The following is a 17,966-nucleotide window of genomic DNA, read 5'->3' on the forward strand; positions in this document are numbered from 1 at the left end:
TAAAAGGAGTGGTCTAGCAGCTTAGCCGTGTCGCGGGGACCGGTTACTTGTAATTATAGACCAGGGCCACAGGGTCTAGAAGATGGCACATAACTGGTTACACTGGTAGACAGCAGAATTCAACAAGTAACAGCCGCTACTCCAAAATGCTGACCAGCACTTGGAATAGGGCTTGACCTGACTGGTATTCTCAACATCTTATGTCCGCTTTCAAAATGATATCAATGGCGCTGTGTGCATGACATTAAAAAAGGCTGACTAGGCATCTCGCAAACCTCGGCAATCCTTCGCATGACGTTCAGCCTCCAACTTCTCCCATTCTTTCAGACATGGTGCAATGAATATCTTCCTTTGCCAGGATTTAACAAGTGTGCCGATGCTAACAACGATCCAAAGTAAAATGACAATAACCGAGAATATCTTTCCTGTGTCAGTAAACGTATACATCTCGAGTGTGATCCGAAAACTCACAGTGCCTAACACCTTGAAGAACAACGAAGGAAGCTCCTTTGCAATGGTAGTTGTCGCAGTCGTGAACACCCCAAGCGGGAAGGTAAACCCCCACCAGCCCATGTTAAAAGGGAATCTCGACCGAGTGATAGAGGCCAGCGCAAAGAAAAGCCACACAAGCGCGAACCCCCACATGATGAGTCCGAGCACAAAGCCGAGAATATAGAGTATAGGGCCCGCTGAGATTGGCGCAGGAAGGCTATTTGTTTCGGGGAAGACCCTCATAGCCTGCTTCCCGAGTTGCATGATACTGAAAGCACCCTGGCCTAATGGTCCCAGTGGAAGGAAAACCGACACAATGACTTCTCTGAGCGGTAGCTTATGGATCGTCAGGCGATGGAAGTACATCGCGAGTACTGTCATTGCTAAAGGGACTCCCGTCCCCCAAAGTATATAGCTGATAATGATGGTCCACAGAGCGTGCTGATTGTTTTCTAATACCGAAGCCACGATCCCACCAGATGCAGATGCGACAATAGTAGAGACGACAGGCAGCAACCAGGCTGCGGTCATCCCCGAAAGTTCATTGTTATGCCGAGACATTCTGGGACTCAGTGTTAGTGACTATCAAGGGGGAGAGATCATATTGAGTACATAACAAACGGCAAATACATATTATTTGCAAGTGAGATAACGGTATCAAACCACCAGAGGGCCCATGCCAGTTTGGCAGCCCATTGTCCCCACGCCGGGACACATACGAAGCATATCATGTTGATGATGGTTGCAAGTCCCATTGGAAATGTGCCTGTTGGCCTTGTATCAGAATGTGATGGGTTTTGCCACTTGAAGGTAATACATACCAAGAAACAACGACTGCGTCGGATGGTTCAGCATCGCTGTCCAGATACCTCGAAAGAAAGTGTATCGAATGAAAGAGATGAGGCTGAACAGAGAAAATAGGAACACATTAAAGGCGAAGACAATCACAGATAGCCAGTATAGCCAGTCGCCGTTATAAGGAAGGTTGAAAAGAAGAATCGAAACAATCCCCGTCCCCATGGTAGCACTGAACTTGAAAAAGGTGAGAAAATTAATCTAGCAGAACGACACAGCTGGTGCCTACCCATCTGTTTCAAACATGGTTAGTATACTAAATACAAATGGGAAACAGAACAGAACGAACGATGGAGTGAAGTTGACTATGACCTGTCTTAAACCTTTCTGGTTTTTGGCGTGGAGTTTAGCTTCAAAATCGTGGTTGGGCTGTTCTACACCACCATGTTCAGGGCAAAATTGACTATCAGGCTGGCAGGCCACACAGCTAGCAGAGGGATCCATTTCAAAGGAGATATACAATTCGCGTTAGCTTTAGGTGAAAACTTCGAGGTCTCCCGCCTATAACGGAGACATTTGTTACGCAGGTTACGAGGATGGTGGTTAAAGTTTCAGGTTTCAGTCACCGGGTTAAATCTCTGGCTAGCGACCGTGGTTAGGGGTTAAAAAGTGGTTAACTATAGAATATGCTAACCTTTATGACGACCTCGAAGTTTCCCTGGTTTGTGCGGGATAATGATATCATTATTGACATAATCCACGATTGGGCCGGCCACCTCACCAAATCGCTCTACCGCATCTCAGTTTTTGTCCTGGTAGATGATACTGCTGATTTGCATTCCCGGTTCGTATATCGTGAAAGGCAGGTAATATCATATTTAGACTAATATAAGTGTATAGAGTCCACGCAGTGAATCCCTCACAACAGTACTTATAAAAATTAGTGTATCTCAACGTCTGGCCCCCAAACAGTATGCAGTAGTATATCTCTAGCTACACTACCCCAGCAAAGGCACAACGCGCGTCAACAGAGGGTCGTACGACATATAGGTGTCGAGGCCTCCGAGGTAATTCTGGCTAGATATACTCTTGACCTGCGAAACCAGTCCCTGGAGGTCGGTGTCCTCGGGGACGGAGTAGACGATGGAGGAGAACTTCGACAGGTCGGTTCCCTTGATTGAATCGAACATGTCCGACGATAGAAGATTCTGGAACTCGCTGTACGGGCTCTCGAAAATGACTGTCGAGTCGGCAAGCCCGAAGTAGGCTGCGTCTGGAACGGCTCCAGGGTTCGTGACGACCTGTGATTTAGAGTTAGTTTGTGTGGTTTGTAGATTATTGTATAGACAATTCTTTATTAGGGAGGAAAGGGGAACAGAAGATAACGTACGTAATTGTCCGGTCCAAGACCCTCAGATTTTTTAATCAGAGAAGCAAGTTGCTGATAATACGACACCGCAGCACCACCGTCTCCAGTCGGCGCTTCATCAAGAAAGATCCCATTCACTGCGAAAGCCTTGTCCCCGCTAGCAGACGGCCAACCAGCATATCTTTTGATCTCCTCCTCCACATCAGAGATTGCCCGGTTGCCTCGCGCAGTGCTGACGTAGCCGACAACGCGCGCGTTGTCATGAGCGGCCAGCTTGGGGACGGCGGTGCGGAAGTTCTCATCAGGCAGGGAGTTGGCGCCGGGTCCGCTATCCGGGTTGATGATGACAGTGAAGTGGACGTCGGGGTGGGCGGTTATCCTGCGCTGAAGTGTCAATGGCTTGTGACTCCACAGGTCAATGAGGGTTTACACACAGGTCTTCGAGAGGCGTCCAGGCTCCATTTGACGGATACGCATATGCAGGGATGATAACGTTTGCGGTTTCTGGGGCTGTGCTCGTCGCGACATCTACGGAGCTAGACTCCACGGTGCGCTTGGTGGGGGTGAGCGCGTCCCCCGAGTCGGAATCCGAATGAGAAATGTGATGGAGCCCTTGATAGACGCGTCCAAAGCGGAACAGACGATCTTCTGACGGAAGACTGCGCTTGGTGGAGTTGAGCGTGTCCCCATGAGAGCTCGAGTCGGAAGTCGAATCAGAAATGTGATGGAGGCCTTGATAGACGCGCCCAAAGCGGTACAGATGACCTTCTGAGGGGATACTTGCAGTATAGGCCTGTTGGGGGAGAAGTGCCAGACAACCCAGAAGACCCAACAGGGCGTGAGACGTGTTTCCCAGAAACATTATAAGAATGAAAAGAGTGAAGCAGGATAGACCAAAGGAGTGACTTGAGAAAGAACGCAGCAAATCAAGTAAAACGAAAGTGAAGCTTTCCAGAAGCTGATGAACCGACAACTGTTTTCCGACTCCGAGGGTGACGGTCCAGCCGTCCTTCATATACCTCATATATATCTGAACCGATGTCAGGAGTACATCGGACGCCACACTACCGAGTAATCAGAATACGGGTTTGATGCCAAAGTGGCCGTGTCACTATAGACGAAACAACTTCTCCGCGTCGTATGAGGCGTTTGTTCTAGCCTTCGGGACATCATTTGGCTATGGAAATTAACAGGGCCTGACACGAAAAACGCCCCGGTAGATTTCTACTTGCTGAAGCCTGTCACTGGGTCGGCCAAATTCCACAGAACCAGATAAATGAGATCTGGGCTGATCTGAAACACACTTTTGGCCTTGGCCTTGTCGAAAATCTTATATAAATGCAAGTACCCGCGGGCTGTTAATTAAGCTAATATAAAGCTTGATGATTAGTAGTGCCCACATGATTCGGCAGATCGTTTAAATACTGGAGCGCTGTCATATCAATGGCCTACCTTGTAAATGGACTTGTTCTGGAAAATTATAACTTACCCTCATCCCCCATATGGTGAAAAGAGAACCAGATCAGACTAAATCGGCTTGATAAAACAATCTGAAGTATAAGCAGCCACGGGCGGTAATCACACGTATGAGACCTCGCAGCATGAAACCCAGTGTTTCTCAAGTATATCGTACAAAAAATCCTGTGGTGGACTTTGAAAGAATTGATTGCTTATGGGCGATACGGACGGATTGGCTGATAACTTAACACCCAGGAAGCGTCCAAGACTCCGAAGTAGCAGGCAGCATGATTGTAGTATTACTATGAGGAAAACGTAGATTTATAACCAATTCCACGTGGACATCTTCTTCAAAAAGAAATGAAAGATACATATTGCATGCAGGGCAAAAAAAAAAAAAAGGAAAAAACCAAAAAAGAAAGAAGAGGTCCTGCCCGGAATTGAACCGGGGCTTACGGAATCAGAATCCGACGTCATAACCACTAGACCACAGGACCTTTGTTATATTTCTGTCTGCTACCTAGAGTTCTATATACAATAACTATCTTTCTTACTTCTGAAACAACCCATCCGACGCAATATGCCCCTTCTCCAAGATCCTTAACCACCAAGGATGAATTAATATGGAAATTTTTTTCGCGGAGAAAAGGTGGATAATCTAGTGATCTGGGGGCTATCTCGGTTCCTTTTAAGACAAATAGGGTTTACAGGAAAGGTTTCGTTGGTGTGAGAGTACCGGGTAACCAACCTGAACATCATTATCTAGGCCAATGATCAAATATCAATACTCAACAGAAGCACAGTATCGGAGAAGTGGTTCATTGTTCTTCGATGCGCTCTGGACTCCATTCTCGGTATTACCCTGAATTCTTATCAGAAGACAACTGCCCTGTCTACTCTGCATCTGCTAGTGGAAACGTTCTGTCTATAAAATATATATATTCATGATATCTAATTGTCTTCACGCATTAAGCTTCCTACATTAAGCATTTACCTCTACTCCACCGCCCTTCTTCCCCTTACGTTCCTGCATAAACTTCACAATGATAAAACACACCAGTCCCGCAGCATACGAACACCCCGCAAAAGCGATCAATCCCCAATACGCCCCCTGACACCGATGGATGATCTCACCAGCGATCGGAACCCCAGTCAAAGCCCTACACCACATTAGCTTTATATCCAAGATAAAGAAGAGGAAAGAGAAACATACCCTAAACTAACAATCGTATACACAGTAGTATAAAACCTCCCATAAGACTCAGTAGAGCAAAGCTCTCCCACACAAACGGGCACCAAACTAATGTTACTCCCACTCGCGAAGCCAAACACGACGGCGAAGATAACAGTAGCAGCGACGTTCCCATCGGCAGGCATCCAAACCGCCAGGACCGCAATCAGACATAAGACGTTAGTGAGGATCAACGTGTTGAAGCGGCCGATCTTATCGGCCATGATGCCCGGGAGCCAGCGGCCGGGGAAGGAGCCCGCGTTGAAGAACACAATGGTCAGGTAGGCAAGACGGCGAGACATACCGTGCGCGAGCGAGTACGAGACCACGTACTCGAGCGGGATGAAGAAGCCCCATTCGATGAAGAACACGCCTAGCGTCGTCAGCGCAAGTAACGGGTCTTTGAGGATGGTGAGGTCGGGGAGGATTTCTCGCTTGGAGGAGAGTGATGGCTTTGGTGGGAGATTGGCTCGCACGAGGATACAGCCGGGGATGAGGAGGATGAGAGTGATGAGGGCGATGACGCGAGTAGCCCACGCGAATCCGATCTTGGGAGCTAGATATTCCAGGACCAGAGGGAAGATGACGCCCCCGATGCTGCCGCCTGACAGGGCCAGCCCTGTGGCGGCGCCTCGCCGCCGGTAGAAGAAATGTCCGATGCTGGCTACCGGAACAATGAAGATGAAAGAAGTCCCCATGCCGCCAAGAATGCCGATGACGATGAGAAAATGCCAGTACACGCGACAGAAGCCCACGAGGATGAGAGTGAGAATGACGAGGATAGATCCCACGAGCATGAGCACGCGCGGTCCCTTGGCATCGAAGATCGGGCCGATCTGGATGCCGCAGAAGAAGATCAAGAAGTTGTATATCCCGAAGATCCAGCCGATTTGCCCAGCACTCATGGATTCCAGCTGGTGGGTTGATATCCAGGCCTGGTAAATGCCGATGCTGTTCATGAGCCCGAGTCCGCCCATGATGGAACAGAAACTGCCGATGACAACCGAGTTGGCTTTCCAGCCGCCTTCGGGGTAGAGGCCGGGCGAGTCGTTTCGTTCTTCTTTATCCATTTGTTTGTTGAATCTGTTGAAAAAAGTATATAAATGAAAACTTCTTTGGTCGTTGGTCTGCGGAGAACAACCATATACCAGAAATGGTCTTCATTATATAGACAAATATGGATCGAAGCAACCCAAGCATGGCGAAATCTCTGCTGGCAAGTGGATACCCTCAATTGACATCGGCCATCGATGTATACCCGAATTGGGCTGTCATGTTGCCATTTTCACCCATACGGCCCACTGTTGCATCACTGATGGTATACTTCGGCCATCTCAAGTTGGCCGACGGGCGATGAATCATCGGCCGACCCTAACTAAGGACTTTGGCCGACGCCAGCGATCTGCATACCCGCACCCTGATCTATGCCTCTTTTGTACTGGTGAATGGCAGAATTTTCCGATTGGACTTCTGATTGGGTCTATTCTGGTTCCTGACAATTCCGACTGCAGAAATGCATCGTGGCCGAGAGTTGTACTCGGGTAGTCGATAGACCCACTCGGGTCGGCCGTTCTGTAGAGGTGGTCTTTGCGAACGTTTGCCGACCTTTATGGTGGGCCTATGTATGGAGTAGATTAATGGCAGGTCTGGCTGCAGAAATGACGATTACTTGTGACACATGTCTCTGGTGAGGATTTGGTCTGTGTGATAACCATCTTGAGGTAGTACTGTATACTGTTGTCGTCCTAGTCAGGTATACTACGTAAAATTAGAGTGCCATCACTACTAAGTACTTTGTGGATGGCACCAGCGGTAGACCAACAATGATAATAACGTTATTTTGACCTTCAACTCTAAAAACAATTTCCAAATTTAGTATTAATATCTGTAGACCTCTTGAACATCTACCAAGCATAACAAATAAACCCGATTAATCACAATCCTACCCTGTCAAACCATCCAACCAAACCCCGACCCAATCCAGATCATACCCAAACATAAAAACCTACAGTTTAGACAGTTTCTTCCTCGCCAACGACTTGTCAGATGAAGCCCTCGCCTTCAACTCAGCAATCCACTCCTCAGAAATAACCGGCTTAACCTCAATGGCCGCCATCCACTTCTCGTCCCCACTCCACTTCCTCAGCTTCCCACCAACCCACGGACCAACCAAAGCGGCAGTCTCCGCAACCTTCTCCATCGGCAAAGTATGTCCCGCTTTCTGCACAACATCATGTCGAACATGACCATACTCCAACCCTCCACTGCCAGCAAACCGCGTGCCGATCATCTTCACCGCCGCGTCGTGGATCCCAGACCGGAACAGTGCGCTCCTCGCAGCACTCAACACCAACACCTCAGGCCTGAGATGAGGTAGCATTGTAAACGCCAGCACAGGCTCCGGACGGTAGAATTTCTGACCCGGGTGCAAGGGGCCCACCATATCGGGGACGAGGAGCGGATCGTGCGGTGGGCGCGGATCGTTGCTGGCTTCGCCTGCATAGACTGCACCTAGCTCCCTGTGCTGGTTGAAGTTGCTACGTGTGTAGAAAAAGGCTTCCTGGTGCTTGGTTGTGGTGAGGGTCACGGGTGGATTGTGTCTTTCAGAGTTGATCTCAGGGTGTAGGGCGGTTGGAAGATCGCGTAGACCGTACTGAGTCCAGCGGTCGAGGACGGCGGGGTCCCAGACGCGGAATGCCTTACGGAAGTGTTTGTCTGCGGCGGAACGGGAGGGCCAGGTGTCTTTGCGCTGGATGGCTGACGCGAGGGTTCCCAGACCTTGGGTGTGTCTCTCTTTGCCGATAAAATAGGGCTCGATCATGACGAGAGAGGCGAACAGACGAGCGTGGATCAAGGAGAGGAAAATCCTGGTTATTTGTTAGTAATTTGTTTTGGTTCGTTTGTATTGATATAGACGGAAAAGGATGTACTTACAGCTGCGTGGCGCCAGTACTATGTCCGACGCCGATGATAGGACGGGGCATGTCGTCGCGGAAGTGGTTAATCATGTGCAGGAGGTCGCGTGAGTGGTCGAACCAGGACGCTGTCATCCAGTTATGTTATGGATCTCCAGACATACAGGGTGGGCGGTACTTACGATCGTTCCCAATGATCCTCTCGTTCAACACTCCGCTTGCTCCCTGGTGGGCGCTATCAACAATCCAGATAGCTCGGATGCGGTAACCGTCTTTTTCGCTTCTGGCTAGCATAGCTTCCCACAGGGGCTCGTAAAGTTCCTACAAGACATTAAAGGTGAGTTTGGTATACGGCGTCTACGTAAGGGTAGTGTCGAGCCAACGCACCTTGGGAAAACCAGCTCCGTGAGACCCGATGATGGTCACGTTGCCGGGCTGGGGATTGGGGTTATCGAGAGGAATGTACTTCTTCACGGCGAGCTTGATAGGCGCGTCGGGGGTTATGGTGGCACCAGGGTATTCGCGGATGTGCTGTCCATCAAGGACGTGCTCCTCGACTGCGAAGCTAGACTTGGACATGGTTGTGATGCTCTTGGTGTCGATAGGATGACTTGCTCGTGGGGGAAGAGATTGGTAGAGGTATGGATGAACAAGGCAGGAATAAGGGAAGAACGATGGTATTTATAGTCCAAGAAATTTGTATATTCACTATTATCTTGCTAGTAAATATCTAGTTGGGTAGGGTTCAACACTGTCATATTCACTTTCTTCGAATGGGAATGCTTCACCCCCGAGGCTCAGTCACAGACATACCAGACAATGATTGTTACTTAAGGCAGTCTTTGAACTTGGGTGACCACAGAGATGTTCGTGGAAGGTATTGCCAATGACACATGATATTATAAATACAGAGCACAGTGCGTATTAATCTATATTAGATAAAATGAACATAATATCCACCACAGTGCAATAGATAAGCAAGACCTATACCTGTCGTTCTGTGTATGCTGCCCGTCCTGGGTGAAAGTATGCTCCATTATATATTACTAAGTAGTGATTAAATAACACGGGACACCCAAGATCTGATATTAAACATCCCATTTCGGCACAAAGACCCAATGACTTCACCATCGTAGACTATCTCCAACCTAAGGAATCTCGGGATAAATTCTATCCCCTTCTTCCGGCTGCTTTTGAATGTAGTCCTGAGGAGGATGCTCAGGTAACTGATTATCATGAGCCCACTGCCGAATCGCGTCATAATTCTTGCACTTGTGTTTAGTATTGAAGTCGACAAACGGCTTGGGGCCGTCGGGCCACACCCAGATCTGCCCTAGCACGCCGGTGTCGGCTGTGCACATGAGTTGTTGACGAATGATGTCCATACAGTGGGCTAATAATGAGTAAGTATAATATCCGTTACAGTTTGCCCAGTAGACAAAATACTTACAGACGTGGCGCTTGACGATGTAGTCATCGTTCACGAAAGCACCTTGGCCTAGGTCATGGTAATAGTCATAGTTGTAATATAGCGATTTCCGGAGGAGATTCTACCATATCTTTGTCAGTCAAATCAAAGCAGTATGGGTCGTGGGATTCCCTACCAAGCAATGAAGATGGTGCAGACCCTCCAGATTGGCGGGATATCCACCGCCGTATTTCTCGTTGATCTTGACTTGATCATGGGCGATACCTGCTTCCTCTGCCGCCTCGGGGGGAACCCTAAGCGGTCGGTCTTGTTTTTGTTAACAAACCATAGTCTCTCAACAAACCGATCAGAGTGCTCACAGTCTGTTCCCAGGGCCTCCCAAGCCTCGTCCACTTCGGGACTTGCGTCTTGTCGATAGATGTTTTCGTGGAGAAAGGACCCGTTGTATTGTTGAACATGGTATTTGACACCCATGTCCCTCAACAATGGTGCTGCAAATGATTAGCAACTGTTCCTTACCAGCTGATAGGGAGTTGAGAGTCCAAGTCATACAGGGCTGCGAGACGTAGGTACTGCAATGCTTATCCATGTCGTCCCAATAGTAGCCAGATACAGCCCCCATAGCGAAGATCGCAGCCACGGCTATAGGATACACGAAAATCTGCCAGATTTGGGGAAAGCTTTTCTTCGCCTTCCTTTCCGTGTCCACCCAGACACCCTCTTCTTCAGAGAGGAGGCTCTTCTGCTGCTCTTCATCTGGCGGCGTAGCGGCCATTGTGTCTGGATCCATTGAGATTGAATGATTAAATTGCAGCAAAAGTCTCAAGTGTCAAGAATTGGGCCTGTACTTTTGAATCTAAAATAGATTGTATCAAGTAAATTGAGATCTATTCTTCGACGTAGATACCTGAGGGTGTTCTGAGAAGAACCTACGTCACGAGTCAAACATTCTCGCTCTATTTCCGTCTCCGGCAATGAACTTCATGAAAAACTGGTTAAGTTTAGGATCCGTCACCACTGCTGGGATTGACTTTGATTGTACTGTCTAGAACCCTGGGGAAAGGGATCTATTTAAAGCTGTTTGGTCTATTTTTGTGGGTGTGGTTTCCGCGCGACCCCGACATAGTGGGTCGGCTTCTATTTTATATCGCCGGAATAGGTAGCTGACAGCATGGAACCGGCTGTATTCGCCATTATGGATTGGAATTCAATGTTTGATTTTAGTATTACATTGTGCTTTTATGAGACTGAAAACAATTGACAGCCAAGTCACAGCTGTCATATCCATTATTACTTTTCTAACTTTCCCATGGCTACTCGCCTTTGCCACATGCCAATTGTATACAAACTACGATTCTGATGCAATTGTCTAGAGCAATGAAAAATATTCCAATAGTTCATAATGACGCGCAGACATCTCTCAAATTATGTAGATTTACGTCTTGGCTAGGTCTATATAACCCTGTCTACCCACCGGCTTTGACACAATGACAGCTCTTCCATCCCCACCCCCACACAATACATTGTTCTCCAGTCTAACAAAGACTCGTCATCCATCATGCGTTTCGTCGCCACCAGCTTCACTCTAGCTACCTTGCTCCTCTCTGTGAGCGCTCTTCCCGTCGAAGCCGACGAGAAGAAGCAGGCCGACGGAGACTCGGGCGTCGCCAGCTACCCAAGCTACGAGCCGTATGACAAGTACACCGACTACAAGGATTATGGTTATTCTCCCTACAAGACCTACAACCCTTACAAGCGGGATGCCAAGCCAGAGGATGGCGAAGAGAACCCCTATGGAGAGTACGCCGACTACAAGGACTATGGCTATTCTCCCTACGAGACGTACAACCCGTACAAGCGGGATGTGGAGCACCAGGAAGCGAAGCCCTACGGACAGTACGCCCCTTATAAGACCTATAACCACTACAAGAGGGACGCCAAGCCAGAGGATGGCGAAGAGAACCCCTATGGAGAGTACGCCGACTACAAGGACTATGGCTATTCTCCCTACGAGACGTACAACCCTTACAAGCGGGATGTGGAGCACCAGGAGGGAGAAGCAAAGCCCTATGGCAAGTACAAGACCTACAACCCCTACAAGCGGGATGTGGAGCAACAGGAGGGAGAGGCAAAGCCCTATGGCAAATATAAGACCTACAACCCCTACAAGCGGGACGTGAACCACCAGGCCAGGGACCAGGACGAGGGACACTACAACCCTTACGAAACCTACAACCCCTACAAAAGGGACACAGAGTCACAGGAGGGAGAAGCGAAGCCCTATGGACAGTACGCCCCTTATAAAACCTACAACCCCTACAAGCGGGACGCGGAGTCTCAGGAGGGAGAAGCGAAGCCCTACGGAAACTACGCCCCCTACAAGAACTACGGCTCCTACAAGCGGGACGCGGAGTCGCAGGAGGGAGAAGCGAAGCCCTACGGAAACTACGCCCCCTACAAGAACTACGGCTCCTACAAGCGCGATGCCAATGAGGAGAATGCCGAAGCCGAAGCTGCCTCATACGATCCTTACTCCTCTTACGAGCCCTACCAGAACTACGAACATTACCCCGAAGAGGGCGCTTAGTTCGACTCAATTCTAATTTTGCCCACCTCAGCATGGTCCCCTGTCAATAACCGGATCAAGGTGGAAGAGCGTTCGTGGCTTTTGTATCCGATAATCAGCGAGCGCTATTGACGTGGATGGATATGTTGGGACCTAATTTATCCTACGGTTAATATGCTACCTAATATTACTGTATCTAATTACTGCTCTCCCACTCAAGGGGTGCAAAAAGTTTGAACACTATTGGTGCTCTTCCACCAATAGTATAGAACCTAAACCTCTCGTTTCGAATTACTTGGCTCCTAATCTTTTATACTATATTTTTTCCGAGTCGATTGGTCCTGCTTAATCCTGTAGCTGAATCCTTAATAGGCGCGAAAAGTCCAGCCACGATGCGCAGCTAGGAAAGTTTAATTTCCCCGAACTCGTGCCCTACAGTAAACGATCCTGTGATATCATTATGAACACACTCTGCATACCTAATGGCAAGAGCGTTACATATTATTATTCTGCCTTAAGTGGAGTATAATCTTCAGCACTGCCTGTGTACGATAGACTTCCCGTTGTCCCATTATCAGTTTAGGGTTAAGTTGTATAGATCATCCTGGGCAGTGCATGGCGGAGTGTAGATCTCGATACCCAATAGGTTCAACGATTTGGCCAAGGCTCTTCCAACCAACACACAAATCCTTCGAGTCACCGCCATGCTATCCCCACTAACCAAAGATAATTTTTTAGATCCGACAGCCTGACTTCTGATCTAAGCCGCTTTTTGATAAATGGTAGCATGTGGTGGTCTGCGCGGACGCTAGATCCGCAACTGACTCGGTGATTGCCACCTGCCTGACATGTCGTCAAAGCATTGGCCTATGCTATTTTAAGCCCATTGCGACCATGAGGCTGCATTATAAAAGATTAAAGGATAAATAAGATGGACGAAACATCACAAACATCAATCTTCATCCAAGCTCTCGTGTTTTCACAATCTACACCTCTTCTACCCAACAAATAATCAAACATGGGCTTTCCTACACCAGCAAAATGGTACACTCAGAGCACCAATCTGTCTCTGCGCATCCTCACAGGAGTCACTTCACTCATTGCGCTCTGCGTCTTCGGATGGGCAAACAGCAGCCACGACATAAGCGAAATGGGCTACTATGACATGGGCGGGCCCGTGCTCAGTCCAGTTATAGCAGGCGTAAGTACACCAGCCTTCAATTATACACTTTACAAGAGAGGTCAGATCTGACGGACGACTTTTCCATAATCCAGACCGCATACACCCTTGCGTGGTCAGTTATAGCGGTATGCGTCGAGTTGCTATCGCGTAAACCAATCCACCATGGCGTATATGTTACCTTCGATCTATTCGCGTGGACCGGATTGGTTGCGACTATAATTATGTTCCTGCTGTGGATGATGCCATATTTTACAGGTGTTAGGTCTAGTTGCGATTCAGGATATAGAGACTGCTACCAAGTGACCTTGGCAAATATTGAGCACTTTGGGACGGCGATGGCTTTGGTCACCATGTAAGTGATGATTACCTGTCTGGGTTTCTAGGGGGCGCGTTACTGACTGAGACAGGATTTTGTATTTTTGGCTTTTTGTTCGGTCATGCATTTCTACCCATAAGCTGCGGAAGGAGGCGAGGCTTTCGACAAAGGAGAGTAATGATTCTCGTGCCTAAATGGCAATGGAAACGAGGGGAAACGAGGGGATGATATTGTTTACGAAACTCTGACCAGCCTTATCAGGCTGGATTTAATGCCCACTAATTTGTGCTGCGTGAAGATACAGGCCTTTTTCAAGCATTATACGCTTAATGACTCGTTGATTGTTTATACTACTATATGATACAATAGCTAATAGTTAATTATATCTCAATTACAAAAGAATATCACGTTTTGAGGATATACCAATGCCTCTCCGCATCCTGAAGTGACGCTGCCAGCATACTGCTCCCGACGATCAGCCACGCAGCAGTTTTATATAGCGAGGAATGTCCGATCAAGGGTAGTTGACAGCTTAACATTCCGTGGGTCTCAGATACCTGCGAAGTACTCCAGCGAGATATTGGGATTTACCCCTTGCCAGCACTTCTTTCGGTGACGGTAATCAATCCCAATTCCTCAAAGGATGAGTCCTCAGCGTCAATACCGAGAGCTTTGGAAATCTCAATTGCTTCAATACACATTCCCGGTATGTATAATGCGCAAGTCTCCATGGTGTGGTCGAGATCTAGACAGGGCAAGTCCCCAGGCGACAAAAAAAACTAGTAATTCCCAGGAGCATAAGTGCCATGATGCCTTTATAGTTGAGTGATGATAGCGGTGTTCTTTTGACCGATACCGGAACATCTATAGTCACTTACCGCCACACTAACCATGATCAAATGTCCCCCAACAACGCCATAGATAAACATACTCAGGTCCGGAATTAAGGCACGATACCAGCGATCGGATTCGTTCCTGGCAGGTCGATGATGAAATCGAGGCGCCTACCCTCCCTGAACCACGGAAAAGATGCTGGCCGGATCCACAGCGGCCCGCACGCAATGCAGACAACTGCAGAAACGGTCATTCGGATCACACCTTGCAATGACATCAATACTCGCGCATGCTCTGGAGCTCTCAAACATCCAGGGGTGATAACTCAACTGACTTCAATAGGGAACACTTCTGGCTGGTGTGTTGGGATCATCTCGTGCCGTCACCTAGTAACTACTATCACTGTCTTGCCCCACAGGGGGTCTCTGCCCTGGCGCACTCTGAAAGAACCGCTTTTCTCCACTGCCTCTCCGCAGACTTTTGCAATCCTAAGCCTCCTAATTGAGTGGGTGGGAAGGCCAGAAGTCAATCATGAGAGCCTTTGAACGCATTTGCACGGTAGCCGTGCTGTTAATTCTTTGCATGCTGATCACTGAGCGACACTCGTCTGTGATCCAGTCGAAATGGGACGATATCCGCAGTTTTTCTTTCTCATTGCAGGCCGGAAAGCGCAGCGGTGTCGCGCAAAGTGATACAGACAAGCAGGGTGCCAACTCGACCGCTCGACCAGTCATTCGTTCGCCAGATACCCGGACACAAGTCTTATACCCGGACCCAACGCCGGCTTCGTCGCGTAAACGGCTCAATGCGCAGCGCCTTGCGCCGTCGCGAGGAGACCAGATAGGCAAAGGGGACCAAATAGTTATGGATGAGGCGTCTGGGCTTCAGATGAGAGACGGCGTCATCGTCGTGGGGAGATTGTCCAACGAAGACACAAGCTGGATCTTGCGCGATCTACCCGAGTATGCCACCACCACCACCGCTCCTCACAAAGCTGAATACCTAGATAGGTAGGGAAATACTAATCTCAATCAGATGGCAAAACGCAATCTACACCGTCGACGACCCCAGCGCACCTCTCTCGGTTTCTAAAAACAAAGGCAAAGAAGCCAACGCGTACCTCCAATACATCATCGACAACTACCACAACCTCCCAGAAACAATCATCTTCCTCCACAGTCACCGCGACGGCTACCCGCAAGCATGGCATACCGAGTTCAGCCAGCACAGCAACGTCGAGACTGTCCAGATGCTGCAGACAGACCACATCCAGCGCAACGGCTACGCCAACCTACGCTGTAATCCGAACCCGGGTTGTCCCGACGAGATCCGGCCGTTCCTGCCGTCCTCCTCTTCTTCCGTTTTGCAGAACAGTGGGGCCAAGGACACAGACTTGGCGTTCGCGAGAGCCTGGGTCAGCTTCTTCAATAGTACGGATGTTCCGGACGTGGTGGCCACGCCGTGCTGTGCGCAGTTTGCGGTGTCAAGGAAGCAGGTGCTAAAGAGACCCCTCAGCGCCTACACACAGTATCATCGCTGGTTGATGCAGACGGAGCTGGAGGATGATGTTAGTGGGAGGGTGATGGAGTATATGTGGCATATTATATTCGGGCAGGACCCGGTTTAGTAAGATCGCCTTTGCTTCTTCAAAGTTCGTATGAACCTTTACGTGTGTCTTCTAACGTGAAATGCAGTTGTCCCGATATAAGCGATTGCTATTTTGACGTGTACGGCATCTGAGATAACTAGGTCTTGGGCGTAATGTGTTGGCATCTGGTTGCTTTGGTTATTGACTAGTTTTAATACCTTTAATATAAAATCCCCTGTAGGATATCTTACGACTTTTTTTTCTAAACTCTAGAAGACAGTATCACAAGCCTATTCGGAACCCACCCCCCCAGCAGCAAATCGTCCATCAACAGCCCGCAACAACGCATACAGCGTCTGCAATACCGGCGCATCAACGCCCAACTCCCTCGCTTTCCTCGCCGGATACCCCAAAATGACCTCAATCTCCATTGGCCTCTCATTCTCACAATCATACTGCATACTAGTCCGCATCCTCCCCAGCGCACGAGCCCGCGTAATAAACTCCTCCTCCAACCCATCCGGCAGCGGCACGCCGCACGCTCTCCCAACGGACACCACCTCCTTTATCAGCCGTTGAGACAGAGACACCGCGTCGGGTGACGAGTCCAGCCAGTCCTGCGTGTCCATCCTCGTCAGCGAGGTGATAGCGTTCCAGGCGGCATTCCACGCGACCTTCTCCCATCGGCGCCGCTGGATGTCGTCCACGACGTCGACGTTTGTGCCCCCTTCTTGAAGGAGGGCGGCGAAGGTCGCGAGGCGTGTGTGTTCCTCTGGTGATGGGGGAGACAATGCGTTGGTGAAGAGCCCGATTTGGGTGTTTTCTGCTACGGTGTGGTGGACTGTACCCGGGGTGGGTTGGCTGGCTCCTACCCAGGCCTGTTGATTTTACGGCGGTCGGCATCAAGTTGACGGTCGAGGGTGGAGGAAAAGGAACATACCACGCAGGTTAGGATCGAGTTTGTGGGAAACGCGCGCCGGAAGGGCTCTTCGTTGCCGACTCCGTTCTGGATGATCACGACAGTCGTGTTGTCGCCCACGACGGGCGCAAGGGCCGCCGGCGTAGCCTCCGGGTTAATGGCTTTGTGGGCGCATACGACGAAGTCGAGTTTCTCAGTCAGCTCGGCGGGGGATTTGACCACTGGTGGTAATTGTTATTAAGCTGTTCTAGGCAATCATGGGAAGGGGGAGATGGGCTAGTCGCCTTTGTATGGATGGAAGTGATGTTGGCCGTGATTGGCGCTGTTCACAAAGACTCCCTGGGAAGTTTCTGTTATTACAGCCACAGATCTCTCGAGAAGTCGAACATACATTGCTCTTGACGGCTTCGTAGTTGGAGCGCGCGACGACGGTCAGGCGCACCCGCTCGCAACGTTGCAAGATGAAGGCGTAAAAGGAGCCGATTCTGAGTGCTCTTAGATGGTTCCGCGCCTATTGGAATGTTATTGAGGACTTACGCTCCGAGCCCATAAAGCAGCACGTCAATGCGATCCGACATGTTGATAGTAGGGATGATAATGCATGGTTCTCACCCCTCATGCGCGCAGAACTAATGCGGGGCTTCCGGAATTGTGGGGATCGGAAGAATGGCCGATCGAATGTTTTTGGATGTACTGCACGTGCTCTGGCAATAGTATGGAAATTTTATCCCTCTATCTTATTTATGGTACACCTGAATGGTATATTGGTTGAGTGAACGTTACCATTTCGAGGCATGCGATATCCTCGGCTAAAGTGTGCCACTGACAGACATAGGACGCTTTGACTCGAAGATAATTCTGAGACACATCT

The 17,966-nt window shown here is 49.2% G+C and overlaps 9 protein-coding genes and 1 non-coding gene across 10 annotated transcripts; 3 read left to right on the forward strand and 7 right to left on the reverse strand.

Moving 5' to 3' along the window:
- Positions 1–112: 112 nt before the first annotated feature.
- Positions 113–1,855, reverse strand: BDW47DRAFT_110814 (TDT family transporter). Its single transcript, XM_024813805.1, has 5 exons — positions 1,637–1,855; positions 1,314–1,580; positions 1,105–1,258; positions 472–1,054; positions 113–420 (listed from the first exon to the last, which is right to left on the reverse strand). The coding sequence occupies exons 2-5, from the start codon at positions 1,510–1,512 to the stop codon at positions 259–261; spliced, it is 1,098 nt and encodes a 365-aa protein (XP_024669163.1). The 5' UTR covers positions 1,513–1,580; positions 1,637–1,855; the 3' UTR covers positions 113–258.
- Positions 1,856–2,285: 430 nt separating this feature from the next.
- BDW47DRAFT_119723 (spherulation-specific family 4 protein) lies at positions 2,286–3,671 on the reverse strand (the record flags this gene model as incomplete). Its single annotated transcript, XM_024815389.1, has 4 exons — positions 2,286–2,588; positions 2,678–3,035; positions 3,091–3,301; positions 3,422–3,671. The coding sequence occupies 4 exons, from the start codon at positions 3,669–3,671 to the stop codon at positions 2,286–2,288; spliced, it is 1,122 nt and encodes a 373-aa protein (XP_024669164.1).
- Positions 3,672–4,539: 868 nt separating this feature from the next.
- BDW47DRAFT_t120 lies at positions 4,540–4,611 on the reverse strand. Its single transcript has one exon. It is a non-coding gene; the product is annotated as a tRNA-Gln (tRNA).
- Positions 4,612–5,007: 396 nt separating this feature from the next.
- BDW47DRAFT_119724 (MFS general substrate transporter) lies at positions 5,008–6,415 on the reverse strand (the record flags this gene model as incomplete). The annotated part of the gene is made up of 3 exons (XM_024815390.1): positions 5,008–5,039; positions 5,120–5,274; positions 5,328–6,415. The coding sequence occupies 3 exons, from the start codon at positions 6,413–6,415 to the stop codon at positions 5,008–5,010; spliced, it is 1,275 nt and encodes a 424-aa protein (XP_024669165.1).
- A 935-nt stretch (positions 6,416–7,350) lies between these two features.
- On the reverse strand, positions 7,351–8,839 carry BDW47DRAFT_133766 (alpha/beta hydrolase; the record flags this gene model as incomplete). The annotated part of the gene is made up of 4 exons (XM_024817921.1): positions 7,351–8,212; positions 8,280–8,388; positions 8,443–8,581; positions 8,648–8,839. 4 exons carry the CDS (start codon positions 8,837–8,839, stop codon positions 7,351–7,353), a joined length of 1,302 nt encoding a protein of 433 aa, XP_024669166.1.
- Positions 8,840–9,401: 562 nt separating this feature from the next.
- BDW47DRAFT_133767 (oxidase ustYa family protein) lies at positions 9,402–10,464 on the reverse strand (the record flags this gene model as incomplete). Its single annotated transcript, XM_024817922.1, has 5 exons — positions 9,402–9,653; positions 9,711–9,810; positions 9,865–9,995; positions 10,049–10,180; positions 10,242–10,464. 5 exons carry the CDS (start codon positions 10,462–10,464, stop codon positions 9,409–9,411), a joined length of 831 nt encoding a protein of 276 aa, XP_024669167.1. The 3' UTR covers positions 9,402–9,408.
- A 783-nt stretch (positions 10,465–11,247) lies between these two features.
- On the forward strand, positions 11,248–12,276 carry BDW47DRAFT_128358 (uncharacterized protein; the record flags this gene model as incomplete). The annotated part of the gene is made up of 1 exon (XM_024816840.1): positions 11,248–12,276. The coding sequence occupies one exon, from the start codon at positions 11,248–11,250 to the stop codon at positions 12,274–12,276; it is 1,029 nt and encodes a 342-aa protein (XP_024669168.1).
- Positions 12,277–13,211: 935 nt separating this feature from the next.
- BDW47DRAFT_67650 (uncharacterized protein) lies at positions 13,212–14,151 on the forward strand. The gene is made up of 3 exons (XM_024819590.1): positions 13,212–13,456; positions 13,531–13,790; positions 13,846–14,151. The coding sequence occupies exons 1-3, from the start codon at positions 13,274–13,276 to the stop codon at positions 13,946–13,948; spliced, it is 546 nt and encodes a 181-aa protein (XP_024669169.1). The 5' UTR covers positions 13,212–13,273; the 3' UTR covers positions 13,949–14,151.
- Positions 14,152–15,119: 968 nt separating this feature from the next.
- Positions 15,120–16,328, forward strand: BDW47DRAFT_128359 (DUF3431 domain-containing protein; the record flags this gene model as incomplete). The annotated part of the gene is made up of 3 exons (XM_024816841.1): positions 15,120–15,550; positions 15,624–16,214; positions 16,283–16,328. 3 exons carry the CDS (start codon positions 15,120–15,122, stop codon positions 16,326–16,328), a joined length of 1,068 nt encoding a protein of 355 aa, XP_024669170.1.
- A 138-nt stretch (positions 16,329–16,466) lies between these two features.
- BDW47DRAFT_133771 (ketopantoate reductase family protein) lies at positions 16,467–17,799 on the reverse strand (the record flags this gene model as incomplete). The annotated part of the gene is made up of 5 exons (XM_024817923.1): positions 17,633–17,799; positions 17,487–17,580; positions 17,380–17,434; positions 17,117–17,316; positions 16,467–17,054 (listed from the first exon to the last, which is right to left on the reverse strand). The coding sequence occupies exons 1-5, from the start codon at positions 17,671–17,673 to the stop codon at positions 16,467–16,469; spliced, it is 978 nt and encodes a 325-aa protein (XP_024669171.1). The 5' UTR covers positions 17,674–17,799.
- Between the last annotated feature and the right edge of the window lie 167 nt (positions 17,800–17,966).

The sequence above is a fragment of the Aspergillus candidus genome (assembly GCF_002847045.1).
Source record: "Aspergillus candidus strain CBS 102.13 unplaced genomic scaffold BDW47scaffold_50, whole genome shotgun sequence".
Lineage (NCBI taxonomy): Eukaryota > Fungi > Ascomycota > Eurotiomycetes > Eurotiales > Aspergillaceae > Aspergillus > Aspergillus candidus.